The 22,538-nt window shown below is 43.3% G+C and overlaps 4 protein-coding genes across 4 annotated transcripts; 2 read left to right on the forward strand and 2 right to left on the reverse strand.

Annotated features, from left to right (window-relative positions):
- On the forward strand, positions 1,838–3,946 carry LOC8078746 (phospholipase A1-Igamma1, chloroplastic). The gene has a single exon (XM_002454994.2). It carries the CDS (start codon positions 2,110–2,112, stop codon positions 3,649–3,651), a length of 1,542 nt encoding a protein of 513 aa, XP_002455039.1. The 5' UTR covers positions 1,838–2,109; the 3' UTR covers positions 3,652–3,946.
- Positions 5,925–11,984, forward strand: LOC8078747 (glutamine--tRNA ligase). The gene is made up of 22 exons (XM_002454995.2): positions 5,925–6,229; positions 6,793–6,840; positions 6,926–6,997; positions 7,126–7,225; positions 7,523–7,618; positions 7,814–7,875; positions 7,963–8,064; positions 8,150–8,242; positions 8,379–8,531; positions 8,618–8,673; positions 8,966–9,143; positions 9,285–9,482; positions 9,558–9,656; positions 9,744–9,875; positions 10,138–10,274; positions 10,379–10,478; positions 10,567–10,662; positions 10,815–10,915; positions 11,013–11,118; positions 11,253–11,342; positions 11,433–11,562; positions 11,655–11,984. Exons 1-22 carry the CDS (start codon positions 6,086–6,088, stop codon positions 11,750–11,752), a joined length of 2,391 nt encoding a protein of 796 aa, XP_002455040.1. The 5' UTR covers positions 5,925–6,085; the 3' UTR covers positions 11,753–11,984.
- Positions 14,083–16,197, reverse strand: LOC8078748 (pentatricopeptide repeat-containing protein At1g09820). The gene has a single exon (XM_002457170.2). It carries the CDS (start codon positions 16,047–16,049, stop codon positions 14,328–14,330), a length of 1,722 nt encoding a protein of 573 aa, XP_002457215.1. The 5' UTR covers positions 16,050–16,197; the 3' UTR covers positions 14,083–14,327.
- On the reverse strand, positions 17,772–22,538 carry LOC8084373. The gene is made up of 12 exons (XM_002457171.2): positions 22,310–22,538; positions 22,064–22,128; positions 21,893–21,958; positions 21,615–21,699; positions 20,954–21,021; positions 20,395–20,496; positions 19,519–19,608; positions 19,162–19,236; positions 19,044–19,076; positions 18,762–18,836; positions 18,276–18,332; positions 17,772–18,150 (listed from the first exon to the last, which is right to left on the reverse strand). Exons 1-12 carry the CDS (start codon positions 22,365–22,367, stop codon positions 18,043–18,045), a joined length of 882 nt encoding a protein of 293 aa, XP_002457216.1. The 5' UTR covers positions 22,368–22,538; the 3' UTR covers positions 17,772–18,042.

A 22,538-nucleotide genomic window follows, 5' to 3' on the forward strand; every position in this document is an offset into this window, starting at 1 on the left:
TAACCCACATATGCTAATGACAGATTAATTATGCTTAATAAATTTGTCTTGCAGTTTCCTGACGAGCTATGTAATTTGTTTTTTTAGTAGTTTCTAAAAACCTCTTCCGACATCCTTCCGACACATCCGATGTGACACCTAAAAATTTTTTATTCCCAATCTAAACAGGCCCTAAGGCGCAGTCCCCCGTGTGGGCCGTGGCAAGTGGCATACTGGCACAAGCTAAGCTAGGCCTTGTTTAGTTACTGAAAAGTTTTGCAAAATTTTTCAGATACCCCATCGAATCTTTAGACATATGTATGGAGTATTAAATATAGATGAAAATTAAAACTAATTGCACAGTTTGGTCGGAATTGACGAGACGAATCTTTTCAGCCTAGTTAGTCCATAATTGGACAATATTTATCAAATACAAATGAAAGTGCTACTATTCCTATTTTGCAAAAAAATTTGGAAGTAAACAAGGCACTAGTATGCCACTGCAGTTGTCGTGGCGCATGCATTTCCATGTTTTTTCGAGTGTATATAAAGCTCTCTTTGAGGAACGAACTCAATTAAAGATTGATCGGATGTTATTTAGGCCAGTCTTAATGCATGTTTTATAAGAGTGTTATGCACATTAAATAGAGTGCCACATAAGTAAAATTACTGACTTAGCAGGGTTATTAAATAAAGGAGTTTCATCATATGAGAGTTTTATCAGATGAGAGACGAATTTCATCCCCATAAAACTCATGTGGCTCGGTTACCTAGTTTATAGTTTTGGTAACTGTGCCATAAAACTATGCATTGGGACTGGTCTTAGGCCTTGTTTGGTTCGCAAAATTTTTGGTTTTTGGCTACTGTAGCACTTTCGTTTTTATTTGACAAACATTGTTCAATCATGGAGTAACTAGGCTCAAAAGATTCATCTAACAAATTATAGATAAACTGTGCAATTAGTTTTTATTTTCGTCTATATTTAATACTCTATACATGCGACCAAAGATTCGATGTGACGGGGAATCTTGAAAATTTTTGCGAACTAAACAAGGCCTTAGAGCACTCCCAATGTAGAAACCATCATGGTTTCTATAGATATTAGTTGCAGTGTCACCTAAGCATTTTGCTGATGTGGCAAGAGAATTATTGAAGAGAGAACAAAAATCATAGAAACTGGGTCTAAGTTAGAAACCATGTCTACACAAAATCCAAGACATGAAGTGATATGATTGGTTAAGAATGGAGAGAGAATGAATGTGATTGGACAAAAAAATATTCTATAGAAACTATCCATTGGGACCATAGTTTCTATATATATAGTGTCTATAAAAATTAATAGGTACAAAAACTACATGTGTGTTTCTAGCATTGGGAGTGCCCTTAGGGCATTTACAATGCAGACTCCATAGAGTCTAAAGTTATTTATTACCTCAAACAATGTAGACTTAAAGTCTAAATAAGATTTAGAAATCATTTATATTCGTTTTCTATAATCTATTTATATTTTAATTAACACCATAAATATTATCCCGTCTTTGTCCAATTGAATAGGCTTTATTTACCTATACTCTGTATAGTAGTACATATACTTCTCCATCCCTCTGTTTTTAGCTATTACACACTGTCGTGATGAGTTGAGTTTACTGAGCCAACGTCTTTTTGTTTTGGGAATTTCTAATATTAAACTTTCTTCTAACATGGCTTGTGAGAGTTACTTCAACAAGAATCTCCAATTGACAACAGTAGGCACTAGCTTATTAACCTTACAATGCAAGTTACAATTAGGCATAATTCAAAGATGCTACAAACAAATATACAAAAAACATGACCATAAATAAAGCATAAAGCGCATTGGCTACAAAGGATCGAGCAGCTGCAACTTACCCCATCAGTACGTTCTCATCCCATAAAGGCATATATATGGATGGATGTATCGATGGCGAGCTGCTCCTCCTCCGAGCTACGAGCTCAAACACGCCAAGAAAGCAAGAAAACTGTAGCCACCGCGCGCACGACGGCACGACTAGCTAGGCCACGTTGACGTTCAAAACAAGCATAGCGTCGTCGTCTGATCTCTGATCGCGTCGACGACAACGTTGAGTCGGTGACCACACCAAGCAGGCGGTGATGGCAGCCACCATATCTTCCTGCCTGAGCCTCCTGCCCACCGTGCACCACCGGGGCTTCCCCAATGCGGCACTGACGAACACGGTTCAGCGCCGTCGTCGTTCTTGCCGCTATGTCGTCGTCGCCTCGGCGTCCACAACCAACCGGGCGGCCCCTGTGATCGGGGAGACGGGCAGCGGCTCTGATCAGGCAGCGAAGCCGTCGGGGCATTCTGACGATCACGGGGAACTGGCCGCACGGTGGCGGGAGATCCATGGCAGCAACAACTGGGAGGGTCTGCTGGACCCCATCGACGACGTGCTCCGCGGCGAGCTCATCCGCTACGGCGAGTTCGCGCAGGCCACCTACGACAGCTTCGACTACGACCGCTTCTCCCCCTACTGCGGCAGCTGCAAGTACCCTGCCAGGACCTTCTTCCACGACGTCGGCCTCGGCGGCGTCGGCTACGAGGTGAGCCGCTACCTCTACGCCACCTGCAACGGCCTCAAGCTCCCCAACTTCGCCAACCGGAAGCACACGGCCGCCGACGCCAAGCTGTGGAGCGAGTCCGGCACGTTCATCGGGTACGTGGCCGTGTCGACCGACGAGGAGACGGCGCGGCTCGGCCGCCGGGACATCGCCGTGGCGTGGCGCGGCACGATCACCCGCCTCGAGTGGGTGGCCGACCTGACGTCCGACCAGATCCCTCTGCGCGAGACGGGCGTCCCGTGCCCGGACCCGGACGTGAAGGTGGAGAGAGGGTTCGCGGCGCTGTACACGGACAAGGACGCCGGCTGCCGGTTCTGCAGGTACTCGGCGCGGGAGCAGGCGCTGGCCGAGGTGCGCAAGCTGGTGGAGCTCTACCACGGGCGGGGCGAGCAGGTGAGCGTGACGGTCACGGGCCACAGCCTGGGCAGCGGGCTGGCGATGCTGTGCGCGTTCGACGTCGCGGAGACGCGCGCGAACGCGTCGCCGGACGACGGCAGGGTCAGGGTGGCGCCGGTGTGCGTGTTCTCCTTCGCCGGCCCGCGCGTGGGCAACGTCGGCTTCAGGCGGCGGTTCGAGCGGGAGCTCGGCGTGCGTGCGCTGCGCGTGGTGAACGTGCACGACAGGGTGCCCAAGGTGCCCGGCGTGTTCTTCAACGAGGCGGCGTTCCCGGAGCTGGTGCTGCGGGCGGTGGGCAGGCTGGGCGTCGGCGGCGTGTACACGCACCTGGGCGTGGCGCTGGAGCTGGACCACAGGGCGTCGCCGTTCCTCAAGGAGACCCTGGACATCTCGTGCTACCACAACCTGGAGGCGCACCTGCACCTGCTGGACGGCTTCCGCGGCTCCGGCGAGGGGTTCGAGCTCCGAGGCAGGGACCCCGCGCTGGTGAACAAGTCGAGCGACTTCCTCCGGGAGGACCACATGGTGCCGCCCGTGTGGTACCAGGCGGAGAACAAGGGCATGGTGAGGACGGAGGACGGGCGGTGGGTGCTGCCGCCGCGGCAGCGGGAGCTCGACCAACACCCGGAGGACACTGACCATCACCTCCAGCGGCTCGGCCTCACCCTCACCGCGTGAAGGTGAAGCTAAACGATGCGAGGCCTGCACGCTACGGAGTACCACTACTACTGTAGTGCGTGTACAAACATAGCGTTGGCAGCTCGGTGGCGATGGCGCGCTCCAGAGCGCGTCGATGGCGTGCATGATGCGGGTGACGTGCGTCGGCAGTCGGTTACTCTGTTGCCGTGCGCGTTCGTGCAGTGGCAGCAGAAAGGTCGTGTGGTTCGATTGTAATTCCCTCTACTTGTGTTTGCAAATTGTCAGAAAAGCTGCTGCTTGCAGCGCCAAAAATCTCTGCGATTTCCACCCGTTCTTCCGTTCTGTTTGCCGTCCGACTAGAGTTAGGGCGACAATTGGCATCAAAGCCGAGGCTTGGGAGAAGGCAGCGTTCTGTTTGCACGGCAGCTAGTGTTAAATTGTTACTTTTGCAACATGAGATGCTTTGTTATCTTGCCTGTTTATGTGATAAACACTACGCTAATGTTTGTGCAAATACAGATTCCCAATGAGGAAAAGACACATCGTAGATCATTGGTCCTCCGTTCTGCAAATGGCTAGAGCAGGGCAAGGATAGAAGATAGAGGCATTCATTTTCTAATTTCCTTTCTTAGCGAGCTATCTCTGTTGGTCCGGGTTGAAACCCCGACAGCAACATGGTTGACTTGAACCAACAGATAGTGGGCAGGGGTTCTCAGGCTCGTTCCCTGAAGGCTCGTATCAGATAAAGTGGCAGGCCTGCTGTGTCGACGAGAATGTGTCCTATTTTAGCCTCCTGCCCCTGAACGATGGCTCCATGTTTTCGGTCCAGAAGTCCTGACTGAATGGCTGCTGCAGTGACCCGAATGGAAGATGGAACATACTCTTCTTGCTCGCAGTGTCTGTTCTTGAGTTCATTTGTATGCCCGCAAAAGGCTTGTGTGTCTATGATCCGCCTATCTGGTCTGGGTTTGACATGCTCACTCTATTGCCTGTGTTTTTTTTGAAAGAACTGGAGAGACCAAAGGCCTCTACAGGAATTTATTAGAAACCAAAGTAAGATCTCTATGGTATTGGGATTAGCATAACAATTTGTATTTTTTCTGAAAGGGGTTGAGTGATGCTTTCCCCCATTAACTCCTTGATCTTTGTGATAGCATCCTCTGATCACTATTTTTATTGTCATCAGGATGCAACACAACAGCTGTACTTTTTCTGCTAGCCAACAATGTTTTTATCAAAATAAATTAATAAACAGTACTTTCAACGATAACTTTTTAGACTAGCGAAAAACATTGTCAACTGGCAAAAAAAAATATAATTTATAAGACGAGCGAACGAAGCCTTTATAATGTTGGAAGCAGAAGCTGCATTCATGTATTGTTGTGCTTCTGAAAATGCCAATTCTTTTGTAATCAAAATTTGTGATCTTGAAAACTGTGCGGTAAGGAGATACAATCATGGTAAGGAAGTCTCGTGATATTAGTAACCATTTACTGGTACCTCCTTATGCAATATTTTTTGTTCCTTCAGATACATGGTTTTAGTTTTTTTGCTTGTTTTCTGTTGCTTGCTATCATGATCGATCCTGCAAACAAATCGCCAAATAAGATGTCCCATGATTGGATCGACTTCATTTTGCAGATCAAGTGCTCCATCCTGTGCCCCAAAGGATCCTCACAACGTTGGTTCGTTAAACATCAATCAAATGCCCCATGTTTTTGACCGGAGAATTTTTTTTAGGGAAAAAGAAATCAGAATGTTACTTTTATAGAGTATGTTACTTTTCTAGAGTATAAGAGAGTACTTGGTAGTACAAATTACGCTAATACAAAGGACGTTTTCGCTTGTTTCAGTCAAGCGGCAGGCTCACATCAGTCGCTTTCAGCTTCCATAGCACTCTGGACGCGAGACAAGAGATTCTGGCAACGTGGTGGATGGATTCCAGAATCCGATTCCGGTCCGACAGATTCCGTGGCAGCCAAGTCCTTGATCTGGTCCACACTCATCCAATTCCTTCGCAGGTCAGCCACTCCCGCGTATAGCAGAGCAGTATCTTGGAACTCAAGTTTCGATCCATTTCGAAAACAAATTTCAAAAATATCCGGACGGCCCAGATCGCACGAAGCAATACCACAGTAGTCAAAAAGATACGATCCCAGCCGTCCTTTGCGTCACGGAAAGCGGAAGCCAACGGAATCCGTCGCACGCCGTGCCGCTGACGCACGCGCCCCCGGCTTCCGTCCTCGCTGGTGGGCCCGGCCTGGACAAGTGGGCCTCGATATATACCACTGGGGTGCCCTTCACTTGGGTTTAGTCCAAATCCAAACCCACATCACACCCTTCTAATCCCAATCGCAGCACGACTCACGAGTCACGAGCTCCTCCACCGCCGCTCCGCTGCGCCTTTCCTCCCGCCGGAATCCTAAACCCTAGGGAGCGCGAGGCGGCGGCTGCGGACGAGGACGAGGGGAGGATGGGCACCGGGGGAGACGGGGACAAGGCGGGCCCGGCGCTGCCGCTGGAGGCGCTGCTGGCGCTCGGGCTCGACCAGCGCACCGCCGAGAACGCGCTCGTCAACAGCAAGGTCACCGCCAACCTCGCCGCAGTCATAGCCGAGGTGAGCCCTCGCCGTCCGTTCGCGCTCGCCGCACTGGGTGTCTCGGCGGGTGCTGGGTTTCAATCGTTGATGCGGAGTTTTGGGGTGTCTGATTTTGATTGTACTAGCTTTGTTGCTGGTGTAGGATTTGGCGCTTTTATAGTTCTGGATGCAGACTAGCTGCACAAGTGTTTGGTGCGCCTTGTATATGTTATATGTTGCTTAATCCGTGCTGCCCAATTTAGTTACTCCCAGCTCCGATCGTTATTAAACTGTAGCGTGTAATTTTTGGTTGCTCATTCTGCAAGTCTGCTGCCCGCTTCACAGGTTCTATCGCAGCTCCATTTTGTCCACGCTGGCTTAATTTCGTCACTTTTGTTTCTATGATCAGCTTGATGTTTAAAGCTACATACATAGGAATTCAGACATTATGTCTAGTTGTTACTGCCCCTTTCTCCATTGAATTATCCTAACCCTAGCTTAACCTTGCTGATATTATTTTAACATTTTGTTACACTGAAAATATCTTCAAAATGTGCAGCCTTCTTCCCTTTAATTAACTGGTCTTGTTTGCCTGTCGACAGGCTGGTATAAAGGAATGCGACAAGTCTGTTGGCAATCTTCTATATGCAGTAAGCACCTAGACCATTGAATCATGAGAAATGTAGCTGAAGATTTTTTTTCATGTGTAACTCAGCTTACTCATGGGTGCAACAGGTTGCCACCAAGTACCCAACTAATGCGCTTGTTCATCGTCCTGTCCTTATTAGCTATGTCTTGTCAACAAAGGTAAACCCCTTTACCCCTGTTCACTCTTGACTTCTATGAGTTGATTTTGCTGGTGCTGACATAGTGTTTTTCTTGTTTCACCACCCATTGCCTTGATGATCTGAAAATTGAAAAATTCCCCTTTTCAGATAAAGAACCCTGCACAGCTAGATGCTGCTCTGTCATTTCTTACTAATACTGGTCCTGATTCTCTAGATGTGGGCAAATTTGAAGAAGCATGTGGTGTAGGTATGTTTCCTTTGAATGGCTTGTATCAATATGCTTCTTTATATTCCATGCCATGCATAGTTCTTAGAATTTTCTAATACGGCTTGGCTTATCTGTTCTTTTGGTACAAGGAAAAGTATTTGCTAAGCTCTCAGGAAATAGTTTATTCTTAGTCTATCGGTTTATTTCATCTGAAAGTTATCGATGCTAAGGGAATATTGGCTTTCGGACAAGAAATAGACACTACTTTTGTTAATAGTTTATCCTTAGTCCATATCACTTGGCCATCTTATAACTACCACAATGCTGTGCCTGCAGGTGTGGTTGTTTCCATTGAGGAAATTAAATCTACTGTTACTGACGTTCTTGAGGAGAATATGGAAGCTATAAAGGAGCAGCGGTATCACATAAATGGTTCGGTCTTTGAACTTTGATTCAACTCACATGATAAATTGCAAGCAATTTTATGAACCAAAATCCACATTATGTTTACTGTTTTATATCCTATTGAATATATAATAACTATGCTCATAGTTCTTAGTTTAGTAATTTACTGATGGATGATTGTTGAACCTAATACTTAATCCTATCCTTTTGGCTTTTCTTCAGTTGGTATGCTATGTGGACTGGTTAGGAAGAGACACCCCTGGGGTGATGCTAAGGCGATAAAGGTACAAAGCAATTATCTATACAAACCACACGATTTGTTTTGGTTTTCTTTTAGTTGTTTTGAACATCTGAATATTCTGCTTGTACAGGAGGAAATTGACAAGAGGCTTGTAGAAATCCTAGGTCCGAAGACAGAAGCTGACAATATAAAACCAGTGAAAAAGAAGAAGGAAAAACCAGCAAAAGTTGAGGTTGGCAATCATATGTACCATTCAAGTTTAAACTAGTGCAGTTTTATTTATTGGACCACTTGGTTATGGTTTCTGTAAAATGCAGGAGAAAAAAGTTGCAGTGGCCACTGCTGCACCACCAACTGAGGAGGAATTGAACCCATATACTATATTTCCTCAACCAGAGGAAAACTTTAAGGTATGCTCCACTATTCTCTTACATACAAGTCATAGTTGTGGCACTCACATTGATCAATATTCGTTGATTTGTTTCTTTTTTTCATCATATAGTAAGTTTTGTTCAGTGATTTTCTGATATCTTTTTATGATTCTAGGTTCATACAGAAATATTTTACAGCGATGGGAACATATGGAGAGCACATAACACAAAAGAAATTTTAGAAAAACATCTTAAGGCAACTGGAGGAAAAGTGATGACCCGTTTTCCACCGGAACCTAATGGATATCTTCATATTGGTCATGCCAAGGTTTTCATAATCTCCTTCCTGAATGCATTTCCTTGCACACCAAATTTTTAAAATTGATGTATATGCTTACAAGCTTCATTACACAGGCTATGTTTATTGATTTTGGTCTGGCTAAGGAGCGAAATGGCCATTGCTACCTTAGGTAATAAGATTTCTTTTGGGAATGGTTTGCTCTAGCTAACATACCTTTCTACAAGCATTCATGGCTGTTAGTGCTGCTTTAGGTTAATCTTTGGTGTAGTTGTAGTATAAAATAGATTAGAAGAGTTTTCCTTTCATTTTTGTTTCCTCCTAATCTTCTGTTGGTAGGTCTTGGAAATTTTTGGTTGTCTTGTTTATACGATATTTATTTACCCCTACATTCCTGTGAGACTTGTGCTCAGTTCTGCTTGATTTGTTTCTTTTTTGTTACTGTTTGAATATTTGAACAACAGGTTTGATGACACAAATCCGGAAGCTGAAAAGAAAGAATACATAGACCACATTCAGGAAATTGTCCATTGGATGGGATGGGAGCCCTACAAAGTAACATACACGAGTGACTATTTCCAAGCTTTGTATGAGCATGCTGTTGAATTAATACGGAAAGGGCTAGCCTATGTGGATCACCAGGTATATTTCACCTCACCTGTTCATTATCTGCTCCAGCAGTGATTGAAGTGCACATAACTGTGGTACCATGGAAAGAAGAATATTGATGTTGAGTCCTTGAGAAATAAAATGCCTGCATGCTGACTTGTATATAATTACCAGACCGCAGAAGAAATCAAGGAGTACAGGGAAAAGAAGATGAATAGTCCATGGAGGGATAGGCCAATTGAAGAGTCACTGAAACTATTTGAAGACATGAGGCGTGGGTTGATTGCGGAGGGTACAGCAACTCTCCGAATGAAGCAGGACATGCAGAATGAGAACAAAAATATGTCTGATTTAATAGCATATAGAATAAAAGTAAGCGACAGTGCTCACTGATAATCTATTGTTCATAATATATATCATCAGAACTAATTGTTTATACACATACAGTTCACCCCTCATCCACATGCTGGTGACAAGTGGTGTATCTATCCGAGCTACGACTATGCTCATTGCATGGTGGATTCTCTTGAAAACATCACACATTCGGTAATTTCTTTTCTTTTTCTTTTCCAAAATAATTTTGAGTTGGTTTAACAATAACAGGAACTAAGTCTTTTATTTCTTTTTTGTTAGCTGTGCACACTTGAGTTTGACATACGTCGCCCTTCATACTACTGGCTACTTGTTGCCTTGGGCCTTTATCAACCATATGTGTGGGAGTATTCAAGGCTAAACATATCAAATACTGTGATGTCTAAAAGAAAGGTATATATGTTATTGAAGCTAAATGAGGAGATCAATTCTATGATATTTGTTGTTATGATGTACTCCCTCCATTCCAAATTATAAGACATTTTGGCTTTTCTAGATACATAGTTTTTGCTATGCACTTAGATATACACTATGTCTAGATACGTAGTAAAATCAATGTATCTAGAAAAGCCGAAATATCTTATAATTTGGAATGGAGAGAGTATTATCAATAATTTCATTGTTCATTTGAACTTGTTGTCATGTTCTGCTGCAGTTGAATCGACTTGTGACAGAGAAGTGGGTAGATGGGTGGGATGATCCCCGCTTGTTGACATTGGCAGGACTCCGGCGACGGGGAGTATCATCAACTGCAATTAATTCGTTTATCCGTGGAATTGGCATAACGAGAAGGTAGAAATACATATTTGCTGTTATGGAACACTTTATATAGACATGCCCTGTCATCTATTATTCTGTTTTTTTTTTCTGATGTGTCTGTTGTATTTTCTATGCAGTGACAATAGTTTAATTCGCGTTGATCGTCTAGAATACCACATCAGGGAAGAGCTTAACAAAACAGCCCCTCGAACCATGGCTGTTTTGCGCCCTCTAAAGGTTTGGCTTTAAGTTCCTGTTCCAGATCAAGTCATCCTTTAGTAGAACACTATCACTCATTGTGCTACCTCTTTTAACATAACTTTAGGTTGTAATAACTAACTTGGAAGAAGGAAAAGTACTAGACCTTGATGGGAAAATGTGGCCTGATGCTTCTGATACTGATGCTTCCTCCCACTATAAGGTACCTCTCATTTCCAGTTTAGGATACAAGAACACTCTCATAAACTTAAATGCTGTGCGAAATTTGCAATAATTAATAATTCATAAGTTCACTGATCTTTGGACATCAAATATTCATACTGATTAGATGTATCAAATTTTCTTATATTGCAGGTTCCGTTCTCAAGAACTGTCTACATTGAGAAAACTGATTTTCGCCTGAAGGACTCAAAAGACTACTATGGGCTAGCCCCTGGCAAATCTGTCATGCTAAGGTACTTTTTTCAAGAGAGATTTGATCAGAATCTACCTGCTTATCTATCGTAGCCACTCAATATAATAGTGACATGCCATGTTCCCTTAAATTACTAGGTATGCATTCCCCATAAAATGCACAGATGTTATCTATGGTGATAGTCCTGATGATGTTGTTGAAATTCGAGCTGAATATGATCCTTTGAAGACTTCTAAACTTAAGGTATCAGTTTACTGGAATTTCTTGAAATCTGGGTTTGATTCTGCTCTTTGGAGATTTTTTAAGTAAAATAAATCTAGTTGGGAGACTAAAAAAAATGCAAATCTAGATGGCTGACTGGCTCACGATTTGTACAGGGTGTTCTGCACTGGGTTTCTGAGCCAGCACCTGGTGTCGAACCATTGAAGGTGGAAGTAAGATTATTTGAGAAATTGTTCATGTCAGAGGTATTGTACTCCTTAATATCATACTGTCATTTCAAGGGCTTGCTCCACTGAAATAAAGCTTTACCAACATCTTCATTGCTCACCATACAGAATCCTGCTGAATTGGAGGATTGGCTTGGTGATCTTAACCCTCACTCCAAAGAGGTGATAAAGGACGCTTATGCTGTACCATCACTCGCCACTGCAGTTCTGGGTGACAAGTTCCAGTTTGAGCGGCTTGGTAATTTCAAAGCTGAAGAACCTCCTATACAATACGTCATTCAATTGGTTTTCACAACTCAACTAATTGTCCTAATTTGATGTGGATTCTAGGCTACTTCGCCGTGGATACGGACTCCACTCCTGAGAAGCTCGTGTTCAACAGAACTGTTACCCTCCGTGATTCGTTTGGGAAAGCTGGACCCAAGTGATGACTCCAGTGTAATTTAGGGAGGGCATGGTGTTTTGATCGGTTGCAGAGGCACACCGGAGCTATACACTCTTAAGAAGAAAATGATCAGTTTAAAGGCCTTACTCTTTGTAAAATTTACATGTGACTGCAGCTTGTTTGCTTTGAATGAATCAGATTTTGTATGATATAGTGTTAATGTCCAGGTTCGCAATCAGGTTTGATGATGTCAAGGGCTACTCGTATTGTCATGATGGTAGTTCTGTTGTCTTCTGCGTCCAGAAACGAATTGTTATTGTTCTTTTTTTTTTGGCACGTCCTTAGTGTATGCCTATCGGCACGCTCACGTGGATGATGCCTGAGGCACATATTAAAATGCCGATTAGTAGCCTATCGGCTGCTGGTTTACCGATTAGTGGCCTATCGGCTGCCGGTTTGCCGATGGGCGGCCGATCAGCTTCTAAAATTTGCAATTTCACTATTACAGCTTCTAGATCTGCAATTAAATATTAAAATAATTTTGATCAAACTTAAAAATACTTTGACTTTCTAAGATTTTTGGAATGACTTATAATTTAGAATGGAGAGAGTATTATTTTAGAAAAGAATTCCGTCAAAACCAACTCTAGGTGCAATCTCGTTTAGATCTAGGAATGTTCTGCCGCTTTCCCTGCTTGGAGCATCATCTTCTCTACAGGCTACAGTTGTGGTTGCTCCTTCAGCTCCTCATCCGGTTCTACTTTATTTTCTGCCAAAGCGTGGCACTTATCCATTTTATCACTCACATTATTACCATTTCCATCATCAGGACTATCCTCCTCCTCTTCTTCCTCTTGCTCGACACAAATGTCGCTAGCCCCGTATCACATTCTCGGCATTGGAGCTAGCATCAGTACCTGATGCATCAGATTTCCTTGCTTTTCCATGCTCTGTATCCAAGTCCAGAAAGTCATACTGGCGATAGTAAATACGAGGACGAGAAGAATGCTTGCTGCGTCTGAGAGCTGATTTCATCAACAGATCTCAGCTTGGTACCTCGCCAGTCACGAGTTTCCAGATTTTTTTTATGCCGTTGTGGCTCTTCTAAATCCTTCATCATCTTCTTCCAACCAGAACTGTTCATCCTCTTCAGAAGCACTCAATATCTGCTGCTGTTTGCGACTTCTCAGGTTTTCCTCATCATACACTGCTTCTCCCATGACATCATCATTTCACACCAATATTTTCTTCCAGGTACGCTATATTCAGTTCAATCCAGGAAGCTAGCCAACCTATACATGATTATAACTTGGCTGGCATGAACATGGCCATCAAAACAAGTGTTCCATACAGCAGTGAAACACTAGATGGCACCGTGAGGAATGGTTCCAATAAGTTCAATTACTAGAGTACCAGTATTACTAGTCATGAATGTACTCTGTCCACATTGCTCCTATAATGTGTTACCCTATATATATGACAACCGGAAAGTTTTCCCTTTATCTTGCATATGAATCATGGTTGGAACCTATGTAAATCGTCTTGCGTTGAAGGAAATGCTGCATATGAGTAATAATTAAAAAGAAATGTTTCAGGTGGGTATTATAAGATCTAAGTGTGTTGGGAAACAAATTGCTCTAGTTCAATACAACAAAGGAAAACTCCAGGAAAACATATAGTAGCATATTTCGTTTAATTGTTGTATTTTCTGCTGATTTAGTAGTGCTTGTACAGACCAACTCTAAAAATATGAATTCTGGCAAACACAGCATGGTCAACCTCCACTACTGTTCCACTGTTTTGGTCATCTCCAAGCTTTCCACAGTAATACAATTTTGAACCGGAAATGAACCAAACAAAGTATTACAAACAAACTACTAAAGAAACTTTACATTTGAGGATATCTATGTATAAACTATCAACAATAGTCATTTTTTTGGTAATGGCAGAATAAAACCAATTTATAATCATCATATCTAGCATATAATTGTCCACATGTTACATGATGAAATGTCAATACATCATTAGCACACAAACAATCAACATTCACATCAGCCTTTACAATAATAACACACTTTATGTTTTCAAGCTCTTATCTGTGGTAAGAAGTGCAATGTTGGGGTCTTAGGGGAAAACAAATGGCACTAATAATTCACTCTACGCCTCTATGGGAAATAAAAAGTCAAAACTTATTGCAACATCATCAAACTCGTCAAAGTTGAAGCAACAGTTTCCCGCTGGTAGGACACAACTGAAGCAGCTAAAAGTTCTCCTTTAGATATCTTTCCTGGCTCCTTGTTGACCTGTTCAGCTCGTCTAATTTCATGATACAATCTACGTCTGAGAACTCATCACCATACAGTCATACCTGTCTTGCATGTGAAACCAAAATAATGGAAATTCTTCGCACTGAAGATAAATAATTCGGTACCAGTATGAGGGGCTGTTTGGATTAAAGGAATTTTGGAGGAAAAGTACAGGAAATGCAAAATGAAGGGAAAAAAAAACTTGGAGAGAGTGTTTGGAATGGAGGAAGGATCGTTTCCTTTCCTTTGGAATACTGTTGTCAGCCTACCATTTCTAACAAGATATATTGGAACATTACAACAACATATCTTTCAGGAAGATGTCAAGTTTTTAGAAACATCTGCTGCATATCCTCTTATATCAGGCACATAACCTTTCTCTATCATTCCTGAGTTTATTATTTCATAAGTGATCCTGTTTGGAACTAGGCCTTTCTCCAACATCTCATTCAGTACCACATTAGCCTCATCCATCTTCCCCATCTTGCAGAAGTACTTGAGAAACACATTGCATGTGACCACATTCGCCCGTTTCTTACATTTCTCCATCCTAATCCTAATGTCATGGGCACCCTTAGCATCCCCCTTCTCACAGAACCCATTTATAATGGCATTGTACGTCCTATGTTTTGGCTCCAAACCAACCTCTACCATCTCATCCAAGAGCTTTACTGCTTTCCGGACCTCACCCTTGCAACACAGCGCACCAATAAGCACATTATAAGTTACAAGATCTGCTTTCACACCTGTCTCCTTCATCTCATCGAGAAGCCCTGAAACACTCCTCCAATCCGTACTAGTGGTAAACCCTGTTATCAAGCAATTATAAGTTTTTACATCTGGACTAATCCCTTTCCCTGCCATTGCACCCTTGGCCGCTGTTGCCTCCTTCATTTTTCCAAGCCGTTGGTATCCATCGATCAAGGTATTGTAAGTAACCACATTGGGTTTCATTCCCTTCTGTGCCATGCCATCAACCCAACCCTCAGCTTCCACCATCATGCCTTTCTTGCAAAACCCATTCAGCACACTGTTCAGGGTAGGCAGGGTTGCCAACCCCAACTCCTCCATCTCTTCCACCAGCTTCATGCTGTCCTCCACCTTCCCCTCTCTGCAGAGCCCCGAAACAAGTGAAGTATATGTCACCATATTCGCAGGAATCCCGTGTTGCCTCATCTCCTCGAAGACCTTGATTGCAGCTGTAATGTTGGACTCCTTACAATACCCATTAATCAGCACGTTGAATGTGACCACATTAGGAGAAATTCCAGCTTGGTTCATCTCTTTCAACAGCATATCCACATGGTACATCTTTCCAGCTCGTCCCCACTTGTAGTAACCGTCGATGAGGGTGTTGTAGGTGACCACCGAGGGCATCAGCCCCCACCCTCTCATGTCCTTGGCGACGTCACCGGCCTTGCGGAGCTGCCCAGTCTTGCAGAGGCCGGAGATGACGATGTTGAAGGTGAACTTGTCCGGCGACACGCGCCGCCGCAGCGCCGCCCTGAACGCCCGCTCGGCGAGGTCGACCCGGTCGGCGCGGACGAGGGCGGCCAGCAGGGCGTTCACGGAGAAGGCCGAAGGGCGGTAGCGCGGGTAGTCGGCGCCCGCGAGGAGAAACGCACCGTACGCGGCCAGCGGCTGTGAGGCCCGGGCGAGCGCGAGGACGAGCATGTCGGCGACGAGCGGGCGGGACGAAGCGGGGAGTGCGCGGAGGATGGACGCGGGCGAGTGGAGGCGCCCCGCGGCGAGGGCGTGGAGCTCAGAGCGGAGGAGAGAGTGGAGGCCGCCGCCGGAGGCGAGGCGGGCCAGGAGGAGCGTGTGGAGACGGAGCGGGAGCGGCGCGCGGAAGTGGGCGCGTGACCACCGCGCGAGGGCGACGAGGCGCGGGAGCGGGGGCGGCGGGGAGGTGCGGAGGAGGAGGTGGAGGACGCGGTGCGCGGCGGACGCGGTTGGCGCGCCGCCGCTCGTGAGCGCCAGCACGCGGTCGAAGCGGCCCGCCGCGAGGTGCGCCAGCAGCGTGGCGAGCGCCATCGGGCATCGGGGTGGGTTTGGATGCGGGGGTGGACTGCCTCGATTTCATGGCCGCCTCCGGCTCCGCGCCGTAGGAAGGCGGAGGCGGGGCATAGTGGATCGAACGGCGCGGCTGCTGTACCTGTACGGCGACGACCTCTTAGAGGGAGTAGTGGAGCCCGTCCCCATCAATTTTCATTGGAGGATTTGTCCTTTACCAGTTCACTTAAACACTCTTTCAAGAATACTTAACAAAAATTCCTTTAAAAATTAGAAATGCTATACAACGCTCGGTTGTTATTCTCTCTCTCAACACTCGATTTCTCTCCTCATTCTCCTCAGGCTCTGTTTCGTTCACCCAAAAATCCAAAAATTTTCAAGATTCTCCATCATATCGAATCTTGCGGCACATGCATAAAACATTAAATATAGATGAAAAAAAATTAATTACACAATTTATCTGTAAATCACGAGACGATTTTTTTAAGCTTAGTTACTCCATGATTGGACAATGTTTATCAAATAAAAAACAAAAGTGCTGCAGTATCGTTTTTTCAAAACTTTTTGGAACTAAACAAGGCCTACATCTAGCACTCTTTCCCTCTTCATCAACAAATCGGGTGACCTTAGAAAGAGAAATCGGGGGAGGTATGACGACAAGGCAGTGAGGACTGAGGACGGTAGAAGGGTGTCGTTTAGGTCACCTGGGCTAGGTCGGGCAGGAGCACCCATAGGAAGGAGGTCAAGGAAGGAACCGTGAGCTCAATCGCCTTGCTAACCCTAGCTTTCTAAAATACCTTATATTTCATAAAAACTTTACTCTCTCGGTACTGATAATTCAAGTCGTTTTAGATAAGACTTGGTCTCGTTCGCTTGAGCTTATCTACCGAATCTAACAACCATTCAGTAGTGTTTTCTTTCACAATAAATCAGCAAATAGTATTTTCTGCCATAGTTTTTCTACCAAGCGAACAGACTTTTGGTAAAAACATTGAAAATATAAATCATGAATAGCTTTTAAGTTGTTGAGTTTGAAAATGTGAAAACTATATAAATAGATTTAATTTTAAAAGTATTTTTATAAAACTATACATATATCATTTTTTAATAAATACTTTTTTTTAAAAAAAGTTAAAGTTATGATTTGGAGACCATATCGCTCCCTAAAACGATTTGAATTACTAATACATGGAGGGAGCACTATTTTTGGGTTATAATTTACTCTAGTGCCAAATCACCATGCTAGTTTGTGCATCAAATACATAAGAGATCTGAATTGAAAGCTTGGAAACATCGGTCAGCAGCAACGGAATGAGTATAAATAATGCTTAAATCAAGCATTGTCTATTCCTAGCGGGAAACAAAGTAGCACAGATGTCCTACGATGCTCGAGGTCACACATACGTAAAAAAAAATAAAAAAATTAAAAAAACAGCCAGTGACATCAGGTGTGTTGCTGGAACCAAAATTTTTGGGCGTGGCAAAACGACCCTTAAAATTAGGAAATAAGTGTTTTTGAGAAACATAAACACATCATCATTAGAACCTTTAAAGATAAAAAATGCGTGAAAATAGATCAAAACTAGAATCCGAGATTCAACTGGCCAAAGCGGCAAAATAAGCCAGTGACGCAGAACTGGGCTTTAGTTCCTAAAAATTTTTACAAAATTTTTCAGATTTTCCGTCACATCACATGCATGGAGTATTAAATATAGACGAAAATAAAAACTAATTGCACAGTTTGGTCGAAATTGACGAGACGAATCTTTTGAGCCTAGTTAGTTCATGATTGGATATTATTTGTCAAATATAAACGAAAGTGCTACAGTATCGATTTCCCAAAATTTTTTGGAACTAAACAAGGCCTTAGAAAGACGGAACACGCCATCTAATCTAACACCTAAAAAACAGTCACAGATAATCTACCAGCCTCCCTAAATCAAGGTGTTTCCCTGTACAAAATTTCACAAGGCGTCGGTAAATGCATCCATGCATTGCTTGATCTCTCTCACCGTCAAGGCAGAATCAGACGTGCAGAGTTCAGGCCTGCTGATCGAAGCATTCTTCTACTGCAAGGGTTTGCTGATTCGGTGGACAGCAGTTGCCCGAACCCCCCCAGCCCCTGTCGAAAAACAAAGATTTCCATATCAGCCTCCAGCAAAATGAAGTGATTCCTTCTATAATTTAGACGTCGGCCATTTCAATGAAACAGTTCAACTAAGAAGAAACAAAGTGACAGGACTGTACCGGTGGCAACTCTGAGTTCTTGTATCCTATACGCTTTACTGTTTGTTGCAATCCTTCCTGGGAAAAAGAAAAAAGAGAGAAGAGAATCAGATGAAAATGGCCTTCGCATACCAGCAATGCTATTGAGGCAAACAATGACCACCACTTGGAAGTTAGAATGCATTGCTTATGCTCCAGGGATCCTATCCCTCAAAAACATCAACACCAAATTTCTTCTCCTTGGTTTCTTTCTGACAGTTTGGCATTTGGGTTTGTCATGGAGGCAAGGGGGTTTCGGTATGAAAAAAAAGGCTAGAGATATATTGAAATAATGTCATGTTTTAGTTCAGGTGGGATTAGGAAGTGCAATGTACTGTCAACAAAATATACATGAAAAATTTACTAGCTCAATGAGGTTTTTATATTGGCCATAATATAAGTCATTTACCAAGAAACATTTACAATACTTACTATTGAAGTATATACCTATAAGATTGATACACTTACCAGCTGTTCCGGCAGCTTGTCAACCCTTTTTTCTATGAATTGGCAGAGATAATCCACGGCCACACGTGAATAATTCTGTTGATAAGATATTGTTAGTCATCATGGAAGAAGACAAGCACTTTATTTGTATCATGCATTGAGGAAGAAAGACAATGAAATCCTCTACTTCCACTATTGTATAAGAAAAATTTGGATCCATGATCCAAAACAGAAAAGCTTGACACTAAATTTGCGAATGTTCAACTCGAGAAATTTATGCTAAGACAACTGGAAAAAGTTTACCTGTTTTGCTTCAATTGAATCTATCTTCTCATTCTGCACAACAGATAAATTTATGTTAAGACAACTGGAAAAACTATAAAACTAGTATGAAGCAAATGCAAGTTCAATATAAGCTCACCAGGCCCGTAACCATATTTTTTATTTTATTCATGTCTGATCCAATGTTCTTGATTTTCAACTTTGCACCAGTAACCTGAATGAAGAAAGGCGGATATATGAGACTATCCACAATATACACTAAAGACTCCATCGTCTAGCTCATTCGCATTAGTAGTTGAGTTTGTATAATCAATGAAATATGCAAAAATCACATATCAACATTTCAGTTCACTATAAGGTTTTGACAGTGTAGTTCATTGTATAACTCATGGAAACTAGTTTCGCAGCAGTACATATGTTTCCAAATCTGTTCTTGCTGTTTGAATGAACATTGAAACATCCGGGGGTTCTCTTTCAAGCAAAGAAGTACTCCTACCTGATCTTTTATTTGCACCGAAATCTCCTTCTGCTGTTCCAATTTATCATCCACGCGCTGAATGCGCTGTGATAATTGCTTTTTAGCAGCCTGCACAAGTTGTGGCATTTAATACACTTAAATCATTTGAAAATCCCACAAGCTAGTTAAGCAAAGTGGTATACATTCAAACAGGGCAGCATTTTTAAATCCGTGTTGGAGACCCATTTGATCATAAAAATGTGCATTAATCAAAGCAAAAATTGAATCCTATCCTTCAACCATAGGGTTGATGAAAATATCTAATCATGCAGCTATTTTTGAGTAAACAATTAGATCAAGGCTTGTTTACAACTGAGACTACAAATCTCCAAAGTTAGTTCAAAAGAATAATATAATTTTTATTTGTTGAGATTACTTCAGTTAAATTGTAATTTAGCATCCACCTAATTTACTAGACATAGTTGTGCGGTTCAACATTCAAGTCACCTAAATTTATTAGACATAGTTAGGCCTCCGTCTGCCGTTCTTGAGTTGCTCTGTTGTTGGTTGTTCATGATATTTTCAGTGGCACATGGTCTATTTCAGAATTAATTTTTTTTTAAAAAAATCGCTTTGGGTGCTTTGTAGTTAAACTTCGTTCTTCCTTAATGCAATGAGCCACAACAGTCCTACACGTTCAAGAAAAAAAAAACAGTCACCTAAATATGAGCATAAAGAGTATCATTATCTATTTCAGAGAGGGATATGCTGTCATCCATTTGACAGTAACAGTGAGTACAAGTTGTGGTACTGCTGTCTAGACTCTAATCTAATCAAATAATGTTCATTCATTCTGAATAATAAAGGAAAATGAGATAATGACTTTGCTAGGAAAGGGATGCTGGTAGTACTTACGGCAAGAGAGCTCTGCACTTGTTGCAGATGCTTAGTCATGCTTGCAACAGCATTAGCCATATTGCGTTTAGTGACATACATCAAGCTAGAAAAGGAGATTCCCTGAAAGGCAACAGAGAAGTTACAGTTAATCAAACAAGCCCTTTTCAGTGCTTGTAGACAATCAGAACAGGATAAGCTCAAGTAAATAGCAAATGGCCTAACACATTTTTTTAGCATTTTTATCTGTCTATATGACATTTAGCTATATTTTGGGATTGTAGTAGACTTTATATAGTTCAACAAAAATGGTATGACTTCAGAATTAGATCACAAAAAAAAAGGAATTAGATCACAGTGGCCGGAAAGCAGGCCATTAATTGACTGTAGTGACACGCATAGATACTGCAACTTGGAAGAAGGCAAAAGCCAATTTCCAGTTTTTATTTTATTTCTAAAAGAAGAGTAATCGTATTGTGCCTGAAAACATGGGTGTTCGGAACATCATGTTGATTTACTTAAATACAATGGGATTATATCACTGATGAATGAAAAAAGATCAACATCAATTGGGACTTACTTTCCACCACATGTAACAGTAGCCGACTGTTCCTACAGCAGCAGCAGGTACTATCAAAGCTGATCCAGCTGCAAAGAGGTAAGATTAATATACTTAAGGAGGGACCATGTTGACACAACAGCTTAAATAAAAAGATATATCAAATTTACATATAAAGATCTGAAAAAGCAATCCATTTGTAGGCTTACTTTAACACATGTTCGCACGTGTGCGTACAATGTTTGGTACCATGCATATATATTCTAGCAGGTGGTGATACGCAAAGTAGCGAAATTACATGACTTAGGTTTGACAATTACTACTGTATACTCATAGCAGTAGCAGGGAGAACAAATTGATCTTTTGTCCGATCAAACCGAATGTTTGGACACATGCATGGATCATTAAATATAGATTAAAAAATTACTAATTGCACAGTTTGCATGTATTTTACGAGACAAATCTTTTAAGCTTAATTAATCCATAATTAGACACTAATTGCTATAGTTACAAATGTGCTACAGTATCAAAAACTTTCTTTTTACGAAGTAAACAAGATGCAAAAGGCTGGGTTGTTGTTGTTTTTTAAATAAAAGGCCGGGTTGGGTTTAGTAATAAAGCATAAAAGCATGCACACGCCACATGAACCCAACAACTAGCAGAACAGCAGTACGTGACAGACCTCCGTTTCCTGTATCCACCTGAATAATAGGTCTTGTCCCAATGTGATGAATCTCCTTTTCCAATAGAGCAAGTGCTTTAGCCACCTAAATAAAAACAGATTGGGAGTTAAAAAAACCCAGCATGCTACATTAATTATGCTAGCACACAAGGTACACGCATGCATGCTGCGTCTTCATCATATACAAAAAGCAGCAGTCTTCATATAAAAAGAAGAAGAAGAAGAAGCAGCAGCAGGGCGTTGTTGATTGCGCAATGCACGGTGCACGCATGACGTACTATGTTGTTAGTGTCGTCGTTGATGGCGGGCGATTCCACTCCTGCCCCCTTCTCTGTAAGAGACTTCTGCGAAAGACGGCCGGGCATCATCAGGAAATCAGAATTCAGAGTTGAAAACACAGAGGAGTAGATCGATCGGCCGGAGCGGTGCGCCGCCGCCACGCCACGCACCTGAAGATCGCGGAGGAGCTCGCCGAGTTTGCCGTTGCGGGCGGCGATGGGACCGCCGACAGCACCTGCACGCGACGATTGATCCAATGGTAGATGAGAAAAAGGAGGAGTAGAATTGGAGGAGGGAAAAAAAAAAGAAACAAAGGCACGAGCGTGGGATCATGCATGGGTAGCAGCAGATGGATCGACGGGCCAGTGCATGCACAATGGGAGTATGCATGGGGCGGCGGCGGCTGCGTTACGCACCGATGCCGACGAGGAGGACGAAGCGGGTGAGGCCCATGCCGGCTTGTACCACAGCCATGGTGTTGCGTGCCCCGCCGAAGCGGCGGTGGACGGAAGCGAGGCGGCGTGTGGTATCTTTGGCTGCGTGCGCCCACCGCGGCGGCGGCGGCGGCGGACAGGAGCTCAGGCGGCGTGGAGGGGAAGGAGCGAACAATAAACCCTGCACCCAGGCTTAGGCGAGCGGTCAACG

The sequence above is a fragment of the Sorghum bicolor genome, chromosome 3 (assembly GCF_000003195.3).
Source record: "Sorghum bicolor cultivar BTx623 chromosome 3, Sorghum_bicolor_NCBIv3, whole genome shotgun sequence".
Classification (NCBI taxonomy): domain Eukaryota; kingdom Viridiplantae; phylum Streptophyta; class Magnoliopsida; order Poales; family Poaceae; genus Sorghum; species Sorghum bicolor.

Bases quoted from the DNA above. Each gene is read 5' to 3' on its own strand.
- LOC8084373 (XM_002457171.2), bottom strand. From the start codon at position 22,367: ATGGCTGTGGTACAAGCCGGCATGGGCCTCACCCGCTTCGTCCTCCTC. The intron at 21,700-21,892 runs GTACGTCATGCG...GTTTTTATTTAG, and splicing joins ACGACGACACTAACAACATA to GTGGCTAAAGCACTTGCTCT. The intron at 21,022-21,614 runs GTCTGTCACGTA...ACCTCTTTGCAG, and splicing joins GGTGGATACAGGAAACGGAG to CTGGATCAGCTTTGATAGTA.
- LOC8078748 (XM_002457170.2), bottom strand. From the start codon at position 16,049: ATGGCGCTCGCCACGCTGCTGGCGCACCTCGCGGCGGGCCGCTTCGAC.
- LOC8078746 (XM_002454994.2), top strand. From the start codon at position 2,110: ATGGCAGCCACCATATCTTCCTGCCTGAGCCTCCTGCCCACCGTGCAC.
- LOC8078747 (XM_002454995.2), top strand. From the start codon at position 6,086: ATGGGCACCGGGGGAGACGGGGACAAGGCGGGCCCGGCGCTGCCGCTG. The intron at 7,226-7,522 runs GTATGTTTCCTT...CTGTGCCTGCAG, and splicing joins TGAAGAAGCATGTGGTGTAG to GTGTGGTTGTTTCCATTGAG. The intron at 10,916-11,012 runs GTACTTTTTTCA...TTAAATTACTAG, and splicing joins GGCAAATCTGTCATGCTAAG to GTATGCATTCCCCATAAAAT.